The following is a 23,314-nucleotide window of genomic DNA, read 5'->3' as shown; positions in this document are numbered from 1 at the left end:
TACTTCATCAGCAGTAGTGTATACATGTGTAAGAGAGATGGGTGGGACTTACCGGCTGTCCCAGCTTTTCCAAATGATCCAGGAAATACTTCACAGACTCCCCCTGAGAGAGGAGAGAACATTCATGTCAGATTGGTTCAGTAATTTAGAGTTCATTGATTCATATTAAAAGTTATTCAGAAGTACTGCTGTGTGGGTGAAATGCCAAGGCCTCCTACAACACTCTGTTAAAACAGGAAGACAAGAAGTGTGTTGACCTCTGACTCTCACACGCAGCGCTGCGCGAAAATCAAGGCAATGTGGCGAAACTCGCTTCTTGCGACCGCCGGACTGAGCAGGAAATGCAGAGATCTCAGAACACACACACACACACACACACACACACACACAGCACCTATAAATGAAACCCTGAGTAACAAGCTGTCCAGGAAGCAGCAGAGACAGAACAGAACAAACAGAAGGAGTGTTTGTGTGTGTCTGTTTAGGTTAAATGTGTGTATATACGCAAGAAAGGAGAGCGAGAAAGACAGAAACCGAGCTGTGGCCTTGAGAATACCACACGCGCACAGAACAGCTGTGAAACCAGAGAGGTACCACTACCACGATGCCTTAATAACCCCCAGGAGGAGGCTGAAACCACAGAGGTACCACTACCACGATGACTTAACCCCCAGGAGGAGGCTGAAACCACAGAGGTACCACTACCACGATGACTTAACCCCCAGGAGGAGGCTGAAACCACAGAGGTAACACTACCACGATGCCTTAACCCCCAGGAGGAGGCTGAAACCACAGAGGTAACACTACCACGATGCCTTAACCCCCAGGAGGAGGCTGAAACTACAGAGGTAACACTACCACGATGACTTAACCCCCAGGAGGAGGCTGAAACCACAGAGGTAACACTACCACGATGCCTTAACCCCCAGGAGGAGGCTGAAACCACAGAGGTACCACTACCACGATGCCTTAACCCCCAGGAGGAGGCTGAAACCACAGAGGTACCACTACCACGATGACTTAACCCCCAGGAGGAGGCTGAAACCACAGAGGTAACACTACCACGATGCCTTAACCCCCAGGAGGAGGCTGAAACCACAGAGGTAACACTACCACGATGCCTTAACCCCCAGGAGGAGGCTGAAACTACAGAGGTAACACTACCACGATGACTTAACCCCCAGGAGGAGGCTGAAACCACAGAGGTAACACTACCACGATGCCTTAACCCCCAGGAGGAGGCTGAAACCACAGAGGTAACACTACCACGATGCCTTAACCCCCAGGAGGAGGCTGAAACTACAGAGGTAACACTACCACGATGACTTAACCCCCAGGAGGAGGCTGAAACCACAGAGGTAACACTACCTCGATGCCTTAACCCCCAGGAGGAGGCTGAAACCACAGAGGTAACACTACCACGATGCCTTAACCCCCAGGAGGAGGCTGAAACCACAGAGGTAACACTACCACGATGCCTTAACCCCCAGGAGGAGGCTGAAACTACAGAGGTAACACTACCACGATGACTTAACCCCCAGGAGGAGGCTGAAACCACAGAGGTAACACTACCACGATGCCTTAACCCCCAGGAGGAGGCTGAAACCACAGAGGTAACACTACCACGATGCCTTAACCCCCAGGAGGAGGCTGAAACCACAGAGGTAACACTACCACGATGCCTTAACCCCCAGGAGGAGGCTGAAACTACAGAGGTAACACTACCACGATGCCTTAACCCCCAGGAGGAGGCTGAAACCACAGAGGTAACACTACCACGATGCCTTAACCCCCAGGAGGAGGCTGAAACCACAGAGGTAACACTACCACGATGCCTTAACCCCCAGGAGGAGGCTGAAACTACAGAGGTAACACTACCACGATGCCTTAACCCCCAGGAGGAGGCTGAAACCACAGAGGTAACACTACCACGATGCCTTAACCCCCAGGAGGAGGCTGAAACTACAGAGGTAACACTACCACGATGCCTTAACCCCCAGGAGGAGGCTGAAACTACAGAGGTAACACTACCACGATGACTTAACCCCCAGGAGGAGGCTGAAACCACAGAGGTAACACTACCACGATGACTTAACCCCCAGGAGGAGGCTGAAACCACAGAGGTAACACTACCACGATGACTTAACCCCCAGGAGGAGGCTGAAACCACAGAGGTAACACTACCACGATGCCTTAACCCCCAGGAGGAGGCTGAAACTACAGAGGTACCACTACCACGATGCCTTAACCCCCAGGAGGAGGCTGAAACTACAGAGGTAACACTACCACGATGACTTAACCCCCAGGAGGAGGCTGAAACCACAGAGGTACCACTACCACGATGCCTTAACCCCCAGGAGGAGGCTGAAACTACAGAGGTAACACTACCACGATGACTTAACCCCCAGGAGGAGGCTGAAACCACAGAGGTAACACTAGCAGCAGGATACAAGGCGAGGGGAGGAGTAGACAGACGACGCCCCCTAAAGAGCAATAGATCACAACACATTCTATGGGGAAACCCCCTCACACACACACAACTATGTCTGTGGGACTTTCTATTTCGGGCTAACATGGGGGCATGTGAGGAGCTGTGAAACCAGAAGGACTAGGTAGTGTTAGACCATGGCTTTAGATTAGCATCCAGGGGCAAGTGGGCAACCACATCCAAGTCGCAAATCACTCAGTCCCAATGTTAATCATCCCACTCGGGGTTCCACTCTGTCACCTGAAACTGTTCAAGTCTCTTGTGTGACTCATACACAACATGGGGAAAAAGACCCTCAAGACTTCTGCTGTGGTTAAAACCTCGAGACTTTAGTCATGGAGATGATCTATTGACATACATAGAACGAACACTGATATACAGAAATAGTTTCCAGAAGAAGTGACTGATACTTTCTAAGAGCTAAAACAGTAGGTGTTTTACAGGCCTATTTCTGCTTCCTAAATGGTTAATAAAGTCATTATCACCATCAGATAATTATCAGACCACAGTCTTCCTCCTTTCCTGAGAACCACAGTCTTCCTCCTTTCCTGAGAACCACAGTCTTCTTCCTTTCCTGAGAACCACAGTCTTCCTCCTTTCCTGAGAACCACAGTCTTATTTGAATGTAACTGCCATCAACTGTCACGCCGCAGGTTTGTTTACAATCTGACAATCAAATAAAGCTTTGAGAATTTGAATGTGAGACAGACGCTGCCTGTCTGTCTTGTGAATTTCTACTAAAGGCAATAAAATAATAAAGAGCGAGAGAGAAAGATTGAACGATGGAGAGAGCATGAGAGAGATATGTAGGAACAGAACTTCAGAGAGGGAGAGAGAGCGTGTGTAAGAATGAGGGAGGGAGAGAGTATCAAAACCCATAGAGGGTGTTTAAAGCAGTGCAAAACCAGTGGAGACAGTCCTAATGGAAGTATTTCTACAAAATCATTTAAGCGTCCAGTCAGACCAACACCACCAGCACTGAGCAGAGCGGCGAGACAGTGGCACCAAAATCACATGGACCGAACCAATAGCGAAGGGGAAGAAAACTGATTAGGTAGAATCCATTGAGAAGTGGTTATTAATTAGAATGGACTAGACCAGCATGACAGAATGTTCTAGGGTGGACTAGACCAGCATGATAGAATGTTCTAGGGTGGACTAGACCAGCATGACAGAATGTTCTAGGGTGGACTAGACCAGCATGATAGAATGTTCTAGGGTGGACTAGACCAGCATGACAGAATGTTCTAGGGTGGACTAGACCAGCATGATAGAATGTTCTAGGGTGGACTAGACCAGCATGACAGAATGTTCTATGGTGGACTAGACCAGCATGACAGAATGTTCTAGGGTGGACTAGACCAGCATGACAGAATAATATATTGTCCTCTTGTCCCAACTGAACCAGCTGAAGTAACATGACATTCTCTAGTCTATCTAACATAATCCATCTGACCTGGTATACTGCTGACCACATAGACGTGTGTGTGTGTGTGAGTTCGTCAGTGCTTTCGCTTCCCCTGCGTTCCCCTACCCAGTAAAGCAACGGTGTGACGCATGCCGAACACAGACACGCGTCAGGAAACCACATCCCCTCAGCCCCACCTCTACTCTGCCGTCATCCTGCTATCTACTACTAGGCTCTGGTGAGGCAGGTGGAAGATCAACTGTCATCAACCGTCAAAATATCTCTAGAATGAGGAGGGTCAAAGGACATGGTAACCACGATGGGTTACTGTGGTTACGGTCTCTGAGGTAACTGGAACCTGAAGAGAAGCCTGTAGTCAGTGTGTTCTGCTACTAACACAGTACATGTAGTTAGAGCAGTGTCCATATAGGGTTTTTGGGTTCGATACAGATTCCCATTTTTTGGTCTGTTGATATACTGTTAAACAGGGGGAAATGAAAAACATTTTCCCACAAAGCGTTCTCATAAATTGCCACCCAAGAAACGCTTCAAATGTTGATTTGCGTACATTGTGACAATAATGACATCAGAATGACCACAGTGTTCAGATCAGCATGAGACTCAGATCAGACTTTTCCATCCTTATTGAATATCAGGTATTCATGAAATTAACAGACATCAATAGGATATACTGTAAAAATAAAACGGTATCGGGAGATAATATCGGTGAAACGATATCTGCTGCTACCACAGGGCTAATATATTAGTGTTGACTGCTACCACCACAGAGCTAATACATTCTCTGTAGTGTTGACTGCTACTACCACAGAGCTAATATATTCTCTGTAGTGTTGACTGCTACTACCGCAGAGATAATACATTCTCTGTAGTGTTGACTGCTACCACCGCAGAGCTAATACATTCTCTGTAGTGTTGACTGCTACTACCACAGAGCTAATATATTCTCTGTAGTGTTGACTGCTACTACCGCAGAGATAATACATTCTCTGTAGTGTTGACTGCTACCACCACAGAGCTAATATATTCTCTGTAGTGTTGACTGCTACTACCACAGAGCTAATATATTCTCTGTAGTGTTGACTGCTACTACCACAGAGCTAATACATTCTCTGTAGTGTTGACTGCTACCACCACAGAGCTAATACATTCTCTGTAGTGTTGACTGCTACCACCACAGAGCTAATATATTCTCTGTAGTGTTGACTGCTACCACCACAGAGCTAATATATTCTCTGTAGTGTTGACTGCTACTACCACAGAGCTAATATATTCTCTGTAGTGTTGACTGCTACTACCACAGAGCTAATATATTCTCTGTAGTGTTGACTGCTACTACCACAGAGCTAATACATTCTCTGTAGTGTTGACTGCTACTACCACCACAGGGCTAATACATTCTCTGTAGTGTTGACTGCTCCTACCACCACAGAGCTAATACATTCTCTGTAGTGTTGACTGCTACTACCACCACAGGGCTAATACATTCTCTGTAGTGTTGACTGCTACTACCACAGAGCTAATACATTCTCTGTAGTGTTGACTGCTGCTACCACAGGGCTAATATATTAGTGTTGACTGCTACTACCACCACAGGGCTAATATATTAGTGTTGACTGCTACTACCACCACAGGGCTAATATATTAGTGTTGACTGCTACTACCACCACAGGGCTAATATATTAGTGTTGACTGCTACTACCACCACAGGGCTAATATATTAGTGTTGACTGCTACTACCACCACAGGGCTAATATATTAGTGTTGACTGCTACTACCACCACAGGGCTAATATATTAGTGTTGACTGCTGCTACCACAGGGCTAATATATTAGTGTTGACTGCTGCTACCACAGGGCTAATATATTAGTGTTGACTGCTGCTACCACAGGGCTAATATATTAGTGTTGACTGCTGCTACCACAGGGCTAATATATTAGTGTTGACTGCTGCTACCACAGGGCTAATATATCTGTAGAATTTAGAGGAACCTGACTGGTCTAGGCTGACAGACTGTGGGAGGTGTGTAGTAGTAGTAGACGTCATTGTCCCACAATGGGAAATTGGTCTCAGCAATTTAAAAAGACATGACAACAAGAGTCATAACAGAAAATACATAAAGGTGTGTGTGTGTGTGTGTGGCCCAATCAGACGGGGAGTGTGCTGGCTCTCGGTCCAATCAGACGGGGAGTGTGCTGGCTCTCGGTCCAATCAGACGGGGAGTGTGCTGGCTCTCTTGTGGTGGGCAGGTGTTGCACAGAGACCAAGGTCTAATAACAGCTCAACATTCCTTTATGGATCAATCCCCCCGTTCCTCCTCTCCTCAATTCCTTCATCCCCTTTGTACATCTCCATACCTCTTTCACTACGCCCCCACACGGTCTCTCTTTTACAGGTCCTACCCTCCATCTTTCCCTTCTTCCTGGTAATCTAACTCAGATGAGGGGAAAGGGCCATTTCAGGCCTCAGCTGAAACACTCTGGAGAGACCGCATCTACTGGCCATTAAACTAGACAGTTCCTCTACTAATGGCTTCTGGGATTGCTGCAGCACGCATGCGCCACACACACACACACACACACACACACACACACACACACACACACACACACACACACGGAGTATGCTGGTCCCAGACATGACAGTGAGCAGCAGCCTTCCCAGAGAGATGGGGGGCAGGGAGAGAGAGATGCGGGAGAAGATAGCATGCTTGAACTCCACTTATCCCTCGTACCACCACCACTAGAGAGCAGGAGGGTGAAGGAGAGAAAGAACGAGGGAGAGAGAAACTAAACAAAACCCCTTTGTGTGCTGCAATCCAGGGAGCACGTGTCCCGAGTGCCAAACATGTCAGACTTCCTGCTTTCACAACCTCCCTAACACCCACACACACACACACACACACACACACACACACACACACACACACACACACACACACACACACACACACACGTATTAGCCTCTCGCTGCAGACATGCTGGCTGCAGAACAAGACTTGATCTTGATGCTTTAAGTAAACATTCCCCAGCCCCGTCCTTACTCCCTTTCACCCCTATCCCCCCCCCTCCCTATCCTAGGTGTTGCATAATCCTAATCCACAGCCTTAAACCTGTTCCTCTCCTCCCCACTGAAGGCTTTATAGTGTAGTGTTCTGTTACAAGCCACACCCTCATTGACATGGGGTCTGTTGAGGGTCCAATCAACACAGGGCAACAGAGTTAGGAGGAGTGTGTAGAACAGATATGACTATGTCGTTGTTGGGAGAATGTATATTACACATGAACATTACTTTGGTGTGGTCCCAGACCACCCTCTCATGCACCCTCCCTTCCTTTTCTGCAACAGTTGATTCCTTTCCACATCGGAGACTAAGGAGAGGGAGGGAGCGAGGGAGGGAGGGAGGGAGGGAGGGAGGGAGGGAGGGAGGGCAAGAAAAGGCATTGTTTTCATTTTCTATGGCTGACTTGATTTGTGTGTGAGTTAGCATTTTCTCCACACACAAACACTGATAGTGTGTGAGAGAGAGTGTGTGTGTGTGTGTGTGTGTGTGTGTGTGTGTGTGTGTGTGTGTGTGTGTGTGTGTGTGTGTGTGTGTGTGTGTGTGTGTGTGTGTGTGTGTGTGTGTGTGTGTGTGTGTGTGAGCAGCGAGTTCAGAAGCCATTAGCAGTGGTTTAAGAGCAGTAGATGCAGTCTGTTTTCAAATCAAATTTTATGCGCCGAATACAACAGATGTAAACTTTACTGTGAAATGCTTTTTTCCCACCAACGCGAAGTTAAGACATTTAGAAACAAAAGAGCACCATTGGTCATTAGCCTGTAAAATGTCTGCTATCCCCTCCAGCCACATTAAACTCCGTTTTAAATAAATGTTTCCACTTTAGGATTAAACAGTAAAAATAAGGTATCATATTTTATATTACCATACATTTATATTGTGTGATGTATTTATTTGATAAAAAGACCACAAAACAGGCCCAAGCATCAAACGCAACAGAAATTGGAGTCAACATTGAGCCTCTAAAATGTTAACCCTCCTCTTAATAATGGTGAACTGAGTGTCCATTCTGGGTCAGCTTTTGGGAAGTGAGAGTGTGTATTAGCAGAACTGGGAGGGAGTATGGCGTGCAGCGGTTCTGTCACACCCCGGTCTCAGATGACAGCCTCCCTGGGATGAGAGAGTTGGCAGAGGACAGCTGACAGACGAGCAGAAACATCACCAGGGAATCAGAAAGTCCAGTTCACACAACCGCTTTCAATGGCTCAGTTGAATATCAGTTAACAGAATGTCTTATTTCCTGACTTCCTGGTATAGGTGTTCCTTCATAAGAGATTTTACAGCAGAAAATCTTCCAGAGACAAACAGTGACAAAGTAGCTTCAGTGAGTCAGTCAGCTGGTTGGAGCCTGTTCATTTGTACGCACCGTCAGAGTAGTGGGGTTGATTCCTACACTGGCCACTTGTAGTGAATATATACAGTTGAAGTCAGAAGTTTACATACACCTTAGCCGAATATATTTAAACTCAGTTTTTCACAATTCCTGACAATTAATCCTAGCAAAAAATTCCCTGTCTTAGGTCAGTTAGGATCACCACTTTATTTTAAGAATGTGAAATGTCAGAATAATACAGGAGAGAATTATTTATTTCAGCTTTTATTTCTTTCATCACATTCCCAGTAGGTCAGAAGTTTACATACACTCAATTAGTATTTGGTAGCATTGCCTTTAAATCGTTTAACTTGGGTCAAACATCTCGGGTAGCCTTCCACAAGCTTCCCACAATAAGTTGAGTGAATTTTGGCCCATTCCTCCTGACAGAGCTGGTGTAACCAAGTCAGGTTTGTAAACCTCCTTGCTCCACACGCTTTTTCAGTTCTGCCCACAAATTTTCTATAGGGTTGAGGTCAGGGCTTTGTGATGGCCACTCCAATACCTTGACTTTGTTGTCCTTAAGCCATTTTGCCACAACTTTGGAAGTATGCTTGGGGTCATTGTGCATTTGGAAGACCCATTTGCGACCAAGCTTTAACTTCCTGACTGATGTCTTGAGATGTTGCTTCAATATATTCACATCATTTTCCTTCTCATGATGAAGCCATCTATTTTGTGAAGTGCACCAGTCCCTCCTGCAGCAAAGCACCCCCACAACATGATGCTGCCACCCCCGTGCTTCACGGTTGGGATGGTGTTCTTTGGCTTGCAAGCCACCCCCTTCCTCCAAACATAACAATGATCATTATGGCCAAACAGTTCTATTTTTGTTTCATCAGACCAGAGGACATTTCTCCAAAAAGTACGATCTTTGTCCCCATGTGCAGTTGCAAACCGTAGTCTGGCTTTTTAATGGCGTTTTTGGAGCAGTGGCTTCTTCTTTGCTGAGCGGCCTTTCAGGTTATGTCGATATAGGACAAATTTGACTGTGGATATAAATACTTTTGTACCGGTTTACTCCAGCATCTTCACAAGGTCCTTTGCTGTTGTTCTGGGATTCATTTGCACCAAAGTACGTTCATCTCTAGGAGACAGAACACGTCACCTTCTTGAGCGGTATGTCGGCTGCGTGGTCCCATGGTGTTTATACTTGCATACTATTGTTTGTACAGATGAACATGGTACCTTCAGGCATTTGGAAATTACTCCCAAGGATGAACCAGACTTGTGGAGGTCTACAATTCTTTTTCTGGGGTCTTGGCTGATTTCTTTTGAGTTTCTCATGATGTCAAGCAAAAAGGCACTGAGTTTGAAGGTAGGCCTTGAAATACACTGCTCAAAAAAATAAAGGGAACACTTAAACAACACAATGTAACTCCAAGTCAATCACACTTCTGTGAAATCATACTGTCCACTTAGGAAGCAACACTGATTGACAATACATTTCACATGCTGTTGTGCAAATGGAATAGACAACAGGTGGAAATTATAGGCAATTAGCAAGACACCCCCAATAAAGGAGTGGTTCTGCAGGTGGTGACCACAGACCACTTCTCAGTTCCTATGCTTCCTGGCTGATGTTTTGGTCACTTTTGAATGCTGGCGGTGCTTTCACTCTAGTGGTAGCATGAGACGGAGTCTACAACCCACACAAGTGGCTCAGGTAGTGCAGCTCATCCAGGATGGCACATCAATGCGAGCTGTGGCAACAAGGTTTGCTGTGTCTGTCAGCGTAGTGTCCAGAGCATGGAGGCGCTACCAGGAGACAGGCCAGTACATCAGGAGACGTGGAGGAGGCCGTAGGAGGGCAACAGCCCAGCAGCAGGACCGCTACCTCCGCCTTTGTGCAAGGAGGAGCAGGAGAAGCACTGCCAGAGCCCTGCAAAATGACCTCCAGCAAGCCACAAATGTGCATGTGTCTGCTCAAACGGTCAGAAACAGACTCCATGAGGGTGGTATGAGGGCCCGACGTCCACAGGTGGGGGTTGTGCTTACAGCCCAACACCGTGCAGGACGTTTGACATTTTCCAGAGAACACCAAGATTGGCAAATTCGCCACTGGCGCCCTGTGCTCTTCACAAATGAAAGCAGGTTCACACTGAGCACATGTGACAGAGTCTGGAGACGCCGTGGAGAACGTTCTGCTGCCTGCAACATCCTCCAGCATGACCGGTTTGGCGGTGGGTCAGTCATGGTGTGGGGTGGCATTTCTTTGGGGGGGCCGCACAGCCCTCCATGTGCTCGCCAGAGGTAGCCTGACTGCCATTAGGTACCGAGATGAGATCCTCAGACCCCTTGTGAGACCATATGCTGGTGCGGTTGGCCCTGGGTTCCTCCTAATGCAAGACAATGCTAGACCTCATGTGGCTGGAGTGTGTCAGCAGTTCCTGCAAGAGGAAGGCATTGATGCTATGGACTGGCCCGCCCATTCCCCAGACCTGAATCCAATTGAGCACATCTGGGACATCATGTCTCGCTCCATCCACCAACGCCACGTTGCACCACAGACTGTCCAGGAGTTGGCGGATGCTTTAGTCCAGGTCTGGGAGGAGATCCCTCAGGAGACCATCCGCCACCTCATCAGGAGCATGCCCAGGCGTTGTAGGGAGGTCATACAGGCACGTGGAGGCCACACACACTACTGAGCCTCATTTTGACTTGTTTTAAGGATATTACATCAAAGTTGGATCAGCCTGTAGTGTGGTTTTCCACTTTAATTTTGAGTGTGACTCCAAATCCAGACCTCCATGGGTTGATAAATTGGATTTCAAATGATTATTTTTGTGTGATTTTGTTGTCAGCACATTCAACTATGTAAAGAAAAAAGTATTTAATAAGATTATTTCATTCATTCAGATCTAGGATGTGTTATTTTAGTGTTCCCTTTATTTTTTTGAGCAGCGTACATCCACAGGTACACCTCCAATTGACTCAAATTATGTCAATTAGCCTATCAGAAACTTCTGAAGCCAAGACATAGCTTGGAAAATTCCAGAAAACTATTTAAAAACGTAGTTAACTTAGTGTATGTAAACTTCTGACCAACTGGAATTGTGACACAGTGAATTATAAGTGAAATAATCTGTCTGTAAACGACTGTTGGAAAAATTACTTTCGTCATGCACAAAGTAGATGTCCTAACCGACTTGTCAAAACTATACTTTGTTAACAAGAAATTTGTGGAGTGGTTGAAAAATGAGTTTTAATGACTCCAACCTAAGTGTATGTAAACTTCCAACTTCAACTGTATATAACAGATTACCACACTGGCCACTTGTAGTGACTATATAACAATCGAACTACAGATATGTTGAGTCATCCTATGTCTGGTAAACACAGCTGAACAGAAAACATTTTAGAGACTACCACCCCTTGTAGTGTAGCGTCTGAGGGTGGCAGAGACTACCACCCCTTGTAGTGTAGCGTCTGAGGGTGGCAGAGACTACCACCCCTTGTAGTGTAGCGTCAGAGGGTCATCACTAGGGCTGGTTTCCACGAGACATATTAGCCTAGTCCTAGACTAACAAGATTCTCCATTGAAAAGTGATTCTTAGTCCAAAATCATTGGATTCATCTGTGGTTTAATCTGGCCCCTAAATACCGTAACAATGAACAAGGCAGCTGAAATGTCACCATGCATCTAGGAAAGCCACTTCTGATGTAGGACAGCCTGACAGACACTGCTGTATTGGGGGGGGGACTAGTCCTTTAACAGCGTGTGTGTGGTCTCTCTGTCTGCTCTATGTTTTATCATGATAAGAGAGGGGGGTGAGGGATTGGAGCTGGAGGAGGCTTGGTGACTGTGCCTAAACTGAATGAGTGATGGTAGTTTACAGAGTAAAAAGAGCATCAGTTCCAGTTTGGAGAATCCCCTGCACAGTCCTCAGTACAGCTATAGATCATCAACAAGAGAACGACACACACTAAGACCACCGAGAGAGAGCGAGAGGGAGAGAGCAACAGAAAGACAGCGAGAGACAGAGTCCAACACTCAATTACTCTGTGCCCATCATTCCAGCTGCAAGCCCTTTTGTTGGTTGTATATGTTGGGCCTGTGTGTGTGTGTGTGTGTGTGTGTGTGTGTGTGTGTGTGTGTGTGTGTGTGTGTGTGTGTCCTCACCAGTTGGAACTCCCTGCGTCTGTCGTAGGCGTCCTGGATGCCCGTGTCGGCCCACAGGGCCCGGATGGAGGGCAGGTACTGCAGGAAGACCCTGGTCTCCACCATGCCGTGGGCCATCCTGGCCGACCTCGTGTCAAACCCCATCATGGTCTCTCCGTGCCTCTGGTTGGACGCCTCTCCCCACGGGATGTGGAGCTTTTCTCTGGCATCCACCAACACACGCACCCCTGGGAGGGAGAGAGTTCACTGACTGTTAGCCAACTGAGCTAATGACTAGGCATGAAGTAGAAGGTCATGCTTCCACCAACACCCCTGGAGAGAGAGACGAGGGGGGGTGGGGGGGGGGGCCAAGGGAGCGAGAGCGAGGGACACAGTGAGGTATACAGTCATACACACAAACCCGTTTCTTCTGTAGTGCAAGAACACACTCAAATAGTTTTAGGCACATGCACTCACAGTACATGTTTTACTATCCTTGTGGGGACACAATATTCTTTCCCATTCCAACTCCTAACCCTAACATAGCCTTTATCATTGTGGGGACCTGGGAAACACACACACACACACACACACACACACACACACGTGAGTGAGAACGTTCCTTGTTTTACTATCCTTGTGGGGACTTCAGTGGAATTCTGGTACCCATGAGGACAGTAATACAAACACCCCAGTAGTCCTCCAGACAGAGCTAAGACGTGTTTATATAAAACACACAGAGAGCAGGGCTGTGTCCAAAACAGTACCCTATTCCTATATACAGCACTACTTTTGACCAGAGACCGATGGCAATTCAATTAATAGGGAATAGGGAGCCATTTGGGAGTGACTTTAGGGGTGTAATGGGTTCCACTGTTTCTCTGGTATATGAAACAGGGCTGTTGGTCCTCCTGAAACACACAGCCAGCTCACCCCCACACTGGTGACGTTATGGCTTAACGCGGGGCGGCAGGTAGCCTCGCGGCCAGAGGGGCGGCAGGTAGCCTCGCGGCCAGAGGGGCGGCAGGTAGCCTCGCGGCCAGAGCGTTGGACCAGTAACCAAAAGGTTGATGGATTGAATCCCCGAGCTCACAAGGTAAAAATCTGTCGTTCTGCCCCTGAACAAGGTAGTTAATCCACTGTTCCCTGGTAGGCCGTCATTGTAAATAAGAATTTGTTCTTTACTTGCCTAGTTATATAAAGGTAAAAAAAAAAAAAATGTAAAACCAGCTACTGTACTGTTGTTGACATGGGTTGGTACACGTGAAGTCTGCAGGGATGTGTCAGTGTCTGGTGACCAGAGTGTGTGCGTGACACCAACTGCTGGTGATGGAGGTGGTGTGTGTGACTGAGTGTCTGTGTGTGGTTCCTGTGGTGAGAGGTGGGGCCCTCCTCCCCTTCCTTTCTGTCAAACACACACACACACATCCTGAGACAGACAGCTCTGACAGTCTATCCTTAGCTGAGCCCAGGGACCTAGGTCGACTACCCTCCTTGGGTAGCCTTGGCCTCAGCCCCTCTCTCTGGTTATACCACTCTACAGTAAGGAGTCATATATACACAGGGTCCTGGTCTAAAGTAGTGCACTATAAAGGGAATAGGGTGTCATTTGGGATGAACAACAAGCACAGTACAGGGAAACTACTACTACAGCCATAGAGGTTTTAATATTGTGTTAACTTCTTCGGGCTAGGGGGCAGTATTCGGAAGTTTGGATGAATGAGGTGCCCAAAGTAAACTGCCTGTTTCTCAGGCCCAGAAGCTAGGATATGCATATCATTTGTAGTATTGGATAGAAAACAGTAAAGTTTCCAAAACTGTTAAAATAATGTCTGTGAGTATAACAGAACTGTTATGGCAGGCGAAAACCCAAGGACAATCCATCCAGAATAGTTTTTCTTTTTTTTCTCAGCTCACCTCTGATTACTGGGAATGGGAATATAAAAGGAAGTCCTCCCAGATTGCAGTTCCTAGGGCTTCCACTAGATGTCAACAGTCTAGAAAGAGTTTCAGGCTTGTTTTTTGAGAAATGAGCTAGAATTTGTAGTTTTTCTAAGTGGCTCCCATTTTGGCTGTAGTGTTTGTAGCGCGTTCCGGTGAGGGCGCGTACTTCGTTATTTATCTCCCGTAATGCTCTCCGGTATTCTCCGTCTTAAATTGTATCATTTATTTACATAATAGGGTACTGGAGGATTGATTAGGAACATTGTTTGACTTGTTTAGAAGAAGTTTATTGGTAACTTACGGGATTCATTTTGAATGCATTTTGAACGAGGGAAACCGGTGGATTACTGAGTCAAGCGCACCAATGAAACTTACTTTTTGGGGATATAAAGAAGGACTTTATCGAACAAAATGACCATTTGTTATGTAGCTGGGACCCTTGTGCTTGCAACCAGATGAAGATCTTCAAAGGTAAGCGATTTATTTTAACACTATTTATGACTTTCGTGACGAATCTGCTTGGTTGGAAAATGTATGTAATGCTTTTGTGCGCTGTCCTCAGATAATTGCATGGTGTGCTTTCGCCGTAAAGCCTTTTTGAAATCTGACAACGCAGCTGGATTAACAAGAAGTTAAGCTTTTAAATGTATGACACTTGTATTTTCATAAATGTTTAATATTAAGATTTGTCATTTGAATTTGGCGCTCTGCAATTTCACCGGATGTTGGCCAGGTGGGACGGTAGCGTCCCAATGATCCGTAAGAAGTTAACTGACAGTAGTGATAAACAGAGAAGGACTAAAGGCACTGATAAGTAGTATAATTCGACTGGCTGCCAGCTACAGACCACTGATAAGGAGTAGTATAATTAGACTGGCTGCTACAGACCAGTATTTCCATACCATGACATAACAGACCAACAAATAGTTATAAGCAGAAGCAGCATATTTGCAGGAGGAAATGCTTTTGGCTGGCTCATTCATTTGTAAAGTGAGGATGGGGCGTTAGGTAGCCTAGTGGTTAGAGAATTGTACCAGTAACCAAGAGGGTTGCTGGATCGAATCCCCGAGCTGACAAGGTAAAAATCTGTCATTCTGCCCCTGAACAAGGCAGTTAACCCACTGTTCCCCGGTAGGCCGTCATTGTAATTAGAATTTGTTCCTAACCGACTTGCCTAGTTAAATAAAAAGGTTTAAACATTTTCTTTTTTAAATAAAACAATTATGACTTTTTGCCACAACCTAATAAACCCCCCCCCAGATATTGACTACCAGGTAGAATGTATAGTACTGCATGAGGACACTATGGAGATTTAGACTCGCGCTATACCTCTCTCTCACTAAACAGGGCTGTTTTCCAGGTGCTCTCTCTCTCCCCCACTAAACAGGGCTGTTTTCCAGGTGCTCTCTCTCTCCCCCACTAAACAGGGCTGTTTTCCTGGTGCTCTCTCTCTCCCCCACTAAACAGGGCTGTTTTCCAGGTGCTCTCTCTCTCCCCCACTAAACAGGGCTGTTTTCCAGGTGCTCTCTCTCTCCCCCACTAAACAGGGCTGTTTTCCAGGTGCTCTCTCTCTCCCCCACTAAACAGGGCTGTTTTCCAGGTGCTCTCTCTCTCCCCCACTAAACAGGGCTGTTTTCCAGGTGCTCTCTCTCTCCCCCACTAAACAGGGCTGTTTTCCAGGTGCTCTCTCTCTCCCTCACTAAACAGGGCTGTTTTCCAGGTGCTCTCTCTCTCCCCCACTAAACAGGGCTGTTTTCCAGGTGCTCTCTCTCTCCCCCACTAAACAGGGCTGTTTTCCAGGTGCTCTCTCTCTCCCCCACTAAACAGGGCTGTTTTCCAGGTGCTCTCTCTCTCCCCCACTAAACAGGGCTGTTTTCCAGATGCTCTCTCTCTCCCCCACTAAACAGGGCTGTTTTCCAGGTGCTCTCTCTCTCCCCCACTAAACAGGGCTGTTTTCCAGGTGCTCTCTCTCTCTCACTAAACAGGGCTGTTTTCCAGGTGCTCTCTCTCCCCCACTAAACAGGGCTGTTTTCCAGGTGCTCTCTCTCTCCCCCACTAAACAGGGCTGTTTTCCAGGTGCTCTCTCTCTCCCCCACTAAACAGGGCTTTTTTCCTGGTGCTCTCTCTCTCACTAAACAGGGCTGTTTTCCAGGTGCTCTCTCTCCCCCACTAAACAGGGCTGTTTTCCAGGTGCTCTCTCTCCCCCACTAAACAGGGCTGTTTTCCAGGTGCTCTCTCTCTCCCCCACTAAACAGGGCTGTTTTCCAGGTGCTCTCTCTCTCTCTCTCACTAAACAGGGCTGTTTTCCTGGTGCTCTCTCCCCCACTAAACAGGGCTGTTTTCCAGATGCTCTCTCTCTCCCCCACTAAACAGGGCTGTTTTCCAGGTGCTCTCTCTCTCCCCCACTAAACAGGGCTGTTTTCCTGGTGCTCTCTCTCTCACTAAACAGGGCTGTTTTCCTGGTGCTCTCTCCCCCACTAAACAGGGCTGTTTTCCAGATGCTCTCTCTCTCCCCCACTAAACAGGGCTGTTTTCCAGGTGCTCTCTCTCTCCCCCACTAAACAGGGCTGTTTTCCAGGTGCTCTCTCTCTCTCTCTCACTAAACAGGGCTGTTTTCCTGGTGCTCTCTCCCCCACTAAACAGGGCTGTTTTCCAGGTGCTCTCTCTCTCCCCCACTAAACAGGGCTGTTTTCCAGGTGCTCTCTCTCTCCCCCACTAAACAGGGCTGTTTTCCTGGTGCTCTCTCTCTCCCCCACTAAACAGGGCTGTTTTCCAGATGCTCTCTCTCCCCCACTAAACAGGGCTGTTTTCCAGGTGCTCTCTCTCTCCCCCACTAAACAGGGCTGTTTTCCAGGTGCTCTCTCTCTCCCCCACTAAACAGGGCTGTTTTCCTGGTGCTCTCTCTCTCCCCCACTAAACAGGGCTGTTTTCCAGGTGCTCTCTCTCTCCCCCACTAAACAGGGCTGTTTTCCAGGTGCTCTCTCTCTCCCCCACTAAACAGGGCTGTTTTCCAGGTGCTCTCTCTCTCCCCCACTAAACAGGGCTGTTTTCCAGGTGCTCTCTCTCTCCCCCACTAAACAGGGCTGTTTTCCAGGTGCTCTCTCTCTCCCCCACTAAACAGGGCTGTTTTCCAGGTGCTCTCTCTCTCCCCCACTAAACAGGGCTGTTTTCCAGGTGCTCTCTCTCTCTCTCTCTCTCTCTCACTAAACAGGGCTGTTTTCCTGGTGCTCTCTCTCTCCCCCACTAAACAGGGCTGTTTTCCAGGTGCTCTCTCTCTCCCCCACTAAACAGGGCTGTTTTCCAGGTGCTCTCTCTCCTCTCTCTCTCCCCCACTAAACAGGGCTGTTTTCCAGGTGCTCTCTCTCTCCCCCACTAAACAGGGCTGTTTTCCAGGTGCTCTCTCTCCCCCACTAAACAGGGCTGTTTTCCAGGTGCTCTCTCTCTCTCACTAAACAGGGCTGTTTTCCTGGTGCCCTCTCACACACGGCCTGGGCTGTTGATGTAACAATGTAGGATAGGATCAATAGATCAATGGCAAAACATCCAACGCACGCATTAGGCCCCGATGCTAACAATCAATAGCCTACGTCCATAGAAACACATTAGCCACGATGCTAACGATCAATAGCCTACATCCATAGAAACACATTAGCCACGATGCTAATGAGCCATCAAACATTAATGCATAAAAACACAGCTAAGGGTTTCGGAGGCCAGAACAGAGAGCCTCTCTGCGAGTTAGAGCACAGGGCTCACGGGTAATAATAGCTTCCTCCTTCCACAGTCTCATCACTGTTTAGTTCCTTTCTCTGCAGAGATTCAACTGTCATGTCTTTGAGAGCGAGCACGCACACACACACACACACACACCACACACACACACACACACACACACACACACACACACACACACACACACACACACACACACACACACACACACACACACACACACACACACACACACACACACACACACACACACACACACACACACACACACACACACACACACACACACACAGAGAGAGAGACAAAAGACCGGAGGAGCTACAGAGACAGAATGACGGGGACATTCGAGTTCCTTGATGAATAATTATTAAAGGGGATTATAAATGCACCAATTAAATAACTCTCTGGGGATCAATCAGTAAATGAAGGTCTGAAGAGACTTCCAATAGGTAAAAGATGAGCAGGTCTTTCAGACAACGTCAAACATTCAAAAGGCTTGTGTGTTGTTGATGATGGGAAGCCAGACAGGCTGGGGATTAACAGGATATTTATTACCAAGAAACATATTCTATACGCACCATAGTATCGCGATTCTATACGCATCACGACTCGCCATGATACGATATGTACTGAGATTCTATACGCGTCACGACTCGCCATGATACGATATGTACTGAGATTCTATACGCATCACGACTCGCCATGATACGATATGTACTGAGATTCTATACGCATCACGACTCGCCATGATACGATATGTACTGAGATTCTATACGCGTCACGACTCGCCCTGATACGATATGTACTGAGATTCTATACGCATCACGACTCGCCATGATACGATATGTACTGAGATTCTATACGCGTCACGACTCGCCATGATACGATATGTACTGAGATTCTATACGCGTCACGACTCGCCATGATACGATATGTACTGAGATTCTATACGCGTCACGACTCGCCATGATACGATATGTACTGAGATTCTATACGCATCACGACTCGCCATGATACGATATGTACTGAGATTCTATACGCGTCACGACCCGCCATGATACGATATGTACTGAGATTCTATACGCGTCACGACTCGCCATGATACGATATGTACTGAGATTCTATACGCGTCACGACTCGCCATGATACGATATGTACTGAGATTCTATACGCATCACGACTCGCCATGATACGATATGTACTGAGATTCTATACGCATCACGACTCGCCATGATACGATATGTACTGAGATTCTATACGCATCACGACTCGCCATGATACGATATGTACTGAGATTCTATACGCATCACGACTCGCCATGATACGATATGTACTGAGATTCTATACGCGTCACGACTCGCCATGATACGATATGTACTGAGATTCTATACGCGTCACGACTCGCCATGATACGATATGTACTGAGATTCTATACGCATCACGACTCACCATGATACGATATGTACTGAGATTCTATACGCATCACGACTCGCCATGATACGATATGTACTGAGATTCTATACGCGTCACGACTCGCCATGATACGATATGTACTGAGATTCTATACGCCGGTTTTAATGCGTTTCTCGATGATCCGAACATACTGCTCACTAAATGTCTGCTGCAGAAGGATAAGAGAGAGATAATAAAAACGAGTTTGATCAGTCATGGAAATAAAAGTGCTGGAAACACATTGGATCACTAATTAAAAACAGAAGACGGAGGCCAAGCTATAGGAGAATTAATACTGAAGACAAGCGCTACCTAGCAGCTAACATTAGCTACCTAGCAACTAAAAGCATTTGAATCGATATATTGTCAAAAATAATACATTGAATACTCTAATGTATCCATTTTTCTCCCATCCCTGGAAGTCAGACAGTGTTCTCCCCAGATTCTGCTAGGTGGGGTACCTGAAACAGACACTACAGCTGACAACATGAAAACACTGAATAGACACTTAAGTTTAGGGTCTGAGGTTTCTTGGTAGACTGTGCCTAATGATGTTATTACACACAAAATATACCACACACACACACACACACACACACACACACACACACACACACCCCGGAAGTGATCACCTGAGCGGTTGACACTAAGGACAGGAGGTGTGGTGTACTGTTTCACGTCAGTGGAATTCTGAGTATTTCCCTTGATGCAATCTCCAGTCATTGTTTTCAAATGACCTTTGACCTCTAGACAGCAGCTAACAAACACCGCTGCCGAGGCTCTTTCGTCACCGCCGCCGAGGCTCTTTCGTCACCGCCGCCGAGGCTCTTTCGTCACCGCCACATCCATACCAGAACAAGCCCTGACCCAGCAGAAACACTTGGCTGCAGGGGAAGTAATGGAGCATTGGCTCTGCGAGGTACACAGAGGGTTTCTCCTGGCTGGCACACAGCACAGTTATTCAATGTTGTGTAGAATGCCAACTGACATTGTTCTCTCTCTACACGACACAGAATGATGTACCAGTATGCTGTAAAGAAACAATCCCTTCCCAATGTTCCATAAAAGTCAGAATCACATTTCCTTTCTGGAGTCCCTTAGGGCCGAACAGGCACAGCTTCACACACACACACACACACACACACACACACACACACACACACACACACACACACACACACACAGTCTCCTAGCGCAGTAGTCATTAAGAGGCTGCGGGAGGGTAAACAGGATACAAACAACATGCATGGCTGAGACGAGGCAGCAGCAGCCTCTGTGGATCAGAGCAGAGGGCTGAGACGAGGCAGCAGCCTCTGTGGATCAGAGCAGAGGGCTGAGACAAGGCAGCAGCAGCCTCTGTGGATCAGAGCAGAGGGCTGAGACGAGGCAGCAGCCTCTGTGGATCAGAGCAGAGGGCTGAGACGAGCCAGCAGCAGCCTCTGTGGATCAGAGCAGAGGGCTGAGACGAGGCAGCAGCAGCCTCTGTGGATCAGAGCAGAGGGCTGAGACGAGCCAGCAGCAGCCTCTGTGGATCAGAGCAGAGGGCTGAGACGAGCCAGCAGCAGCCTCTGTGGATCAGAGCAGAGGACTGAGACGAGCCAGCAGCAGCCTCTGTGGATCAGAGCAGAGGGCTGAGACGAGGCAGCAGCAGCCTCTGTGGATCAGAGCAGAGGGCTGAGACGAGGCAGCAGCAGCCTCTGTGGATCAGAGCAGAGGGCTGAGACGAGGCAGCAGCCTCTGTGGATCAGAGCAGAGGACTGAGACGAGCCAGCAGCAGCCTCTGTGGATCAGAGCAGAGGGCTGAGACGAGGCAGCAGCAGCCTCTGTGGATCAGAGCAGAGGGCTGAGACGAGGCAGCAGCAGCCTCTGTGGATCAGAGCAGAGGGCTGAGACGAGGCAGCAGCCTCTGTGGATCAGAGCAGAGGGCTGAGACGAGCCAGCAGCAGCCTCTGTGGATCAGAGCAGAGGGCTGAGACGAGGCAGCAGCAGCCTCTGTGGATCAGAGCAGAGGGCTGAGACGAGCCAGCAGCAGCCTCTGTGGATCAGAGCAGAGGGCTGAGACGAGCCAGCAGCAGCCTCTGTGGATCAGAGCAGAGGGCTGAGACGAGCCAGCAGCAGCCTCTGTGGATCAGAGCAGAGGGCTGAGACGAGGCAGCAGCAGCCTCTGTGGATCAGAGCAGAGGGCTGAGACGAGCCAGCAGCAGCCTCTGTGGATCAGAGCAGAGGGCTGAGACGAGGCAGCAGCAGCCTCTGTGGATCAGAGCAGAGGGCTGAGACGAGCCAGCAGCAGCCTCTGTGGATCAGAGCAGAGGGCTGAGACGAGGCAGCAGCAGCCTCTGTGGATCAGAGCAGAGGGCTGAGACGAGGCAGCAGCAGCCTCTGTGGATCAGAGCAGAGGGCTGAGACGAGGCAGCAGCAGCCTCTGTGGATCAGAGCACAGGGCTGAGACGAGGCAGCAGCAGCCTCTGTGGATCAGAGCACAGGGCTGAGACGAGGCAGCAGCAGCCTCTGTGGATCAGAGCACAGGGCTGAGACGAGGCAGCAGCAGCCTCTGTGGATCAGAGCACAGGGCTGAGACGAGGCAGCAGCAGCCTCTGTGGATCAGAGCACAGGGCTGAGACGAGGCAGCAGCAGCCTCTGTGGATCAGAGCAGAGGGCTGAGACGAGGCAGCAGCAGCCTCTGTGGATCAGAGCAGAGGGCTGAGACGAGGCAGCAGCAGCCTCTGTGGATCAGAGCAGAGGGCTGAGACGAGGCAGCAGCAGCCTCTGTGGATCAGAGCAGATGACAGTCTCAAATGGAACCCGATTCCTTACATCAGGGTTTCCCTTCTCTCTCCTTGGGCCCTAAACTGCCACACCGGATTCAATTAGACAACTAATCATCAAGTCTTTGACTTTGGCACATAGGGCTCTGCTCAAACATAGTGCACTATGTAGGGAATAGGGTGGCATTGGGGACGCAGAGGCAGGATCAGCTCAGGGCTTACAGGGTATCAACCAGTTATTCAGACAGGACTAGCCAGTTATTCAGACAGGACTAAACAGATATTCAGACAGGACTAGCCTGATATTCAGACAGAACTAAACAGAACTAGCCAGATATTCAGACAGAACTAAACAGATATTCAGACAGGACTAAACAGATATTCAGACAGGACTAAACAGATATTCAGACAGGACTAAACAGATATTCAGACAGGACTAAACAGATATTCAGACAGGACTAAACAGATTGACTCCTGGAAATCAACCTGTTCTATCAAACCCAAAGACCACAGACCAGGGCAGTCCAACCCTCTTCCTGGAGATCTACCATCCAGTGGGTTCAGTCCAACCCTCTTCCTGGAGATCTACCATCCTGTGGGTTCAGTCCAACCCTCTTCCTGGAGATCTACCATCCTGTGGGTTCAGTCCAACCCTCTTCCTGGAGATCTACCATCCTGTGGGTTCAGTCCAACCCTCTTCCTGGAGATCTACCATCCTGTGGGTTCAGTCCAACCCTAATTTAAACACACCCGATTCTACTAATTAGCTGCTCAACAAGACCTTAACTAGCTGAATCAGATATGCTAAATTAGGGTTGGACTGAAAACCTACAGGATGGTAGATCTCCAGGAAGAGGGTTGGACTGAACCCACAGGATGGTAGATCTCCAGGAAGAGGGTTGGACTGAAAACCTACAGGATGGTAGATCTCCAGGAAGAGGGTTGGACTGAACCCACAGGATGGTAGATCTCCAG

The 23,314-nt window shown here is 48.0% G+C and overlaps 1 protein-coding gene across 1 annotated transcript in view; it reads right to left on the bottom strand.

Moving 5' to 3' along the window:
* The window catches only part of LOC106606258 (guanine nucleotide-binding protein subunit alpha-13), a 35,810-nt gene that overhangs the window by 7,506 nt on the left and 4,990 nt on the right, over positions 1–23,314 (bottom strand). Inside the window, exons 2-3 of the mRNA XM_045719588.2 lie at positions 12,468–12,694; positions 53–103 (exon numbers count right to left, since the gene is read on the bottom strand). Of these exons, the coding sequence (XP_045575544.1) occupies positions 53–103; positions 12,468–12,694 (278 nt within the window). The remainder of the gene's footprint in view (positions 1–52; positions 104–12,467; positions 12,695–23,314) is intronic.

Source organism: Salmo salar, chromosome 06, assembly GCF_965601325.2.
Source record: "Salmo salar chromosome 06, fSalSal1, whole genome shotgun sequence".
Lineage (NCBI taxonomy): Eukaryota > Metazoa > Chordata > Actinopteri > Salmoniformes > Salmonidae > Salmo > Salmo salar.
The sequence above is the reverse complement of the archived record's forward strand: the minus strand, read 5'-3'. Positions and strand labels throughout refer to the sequence as shown.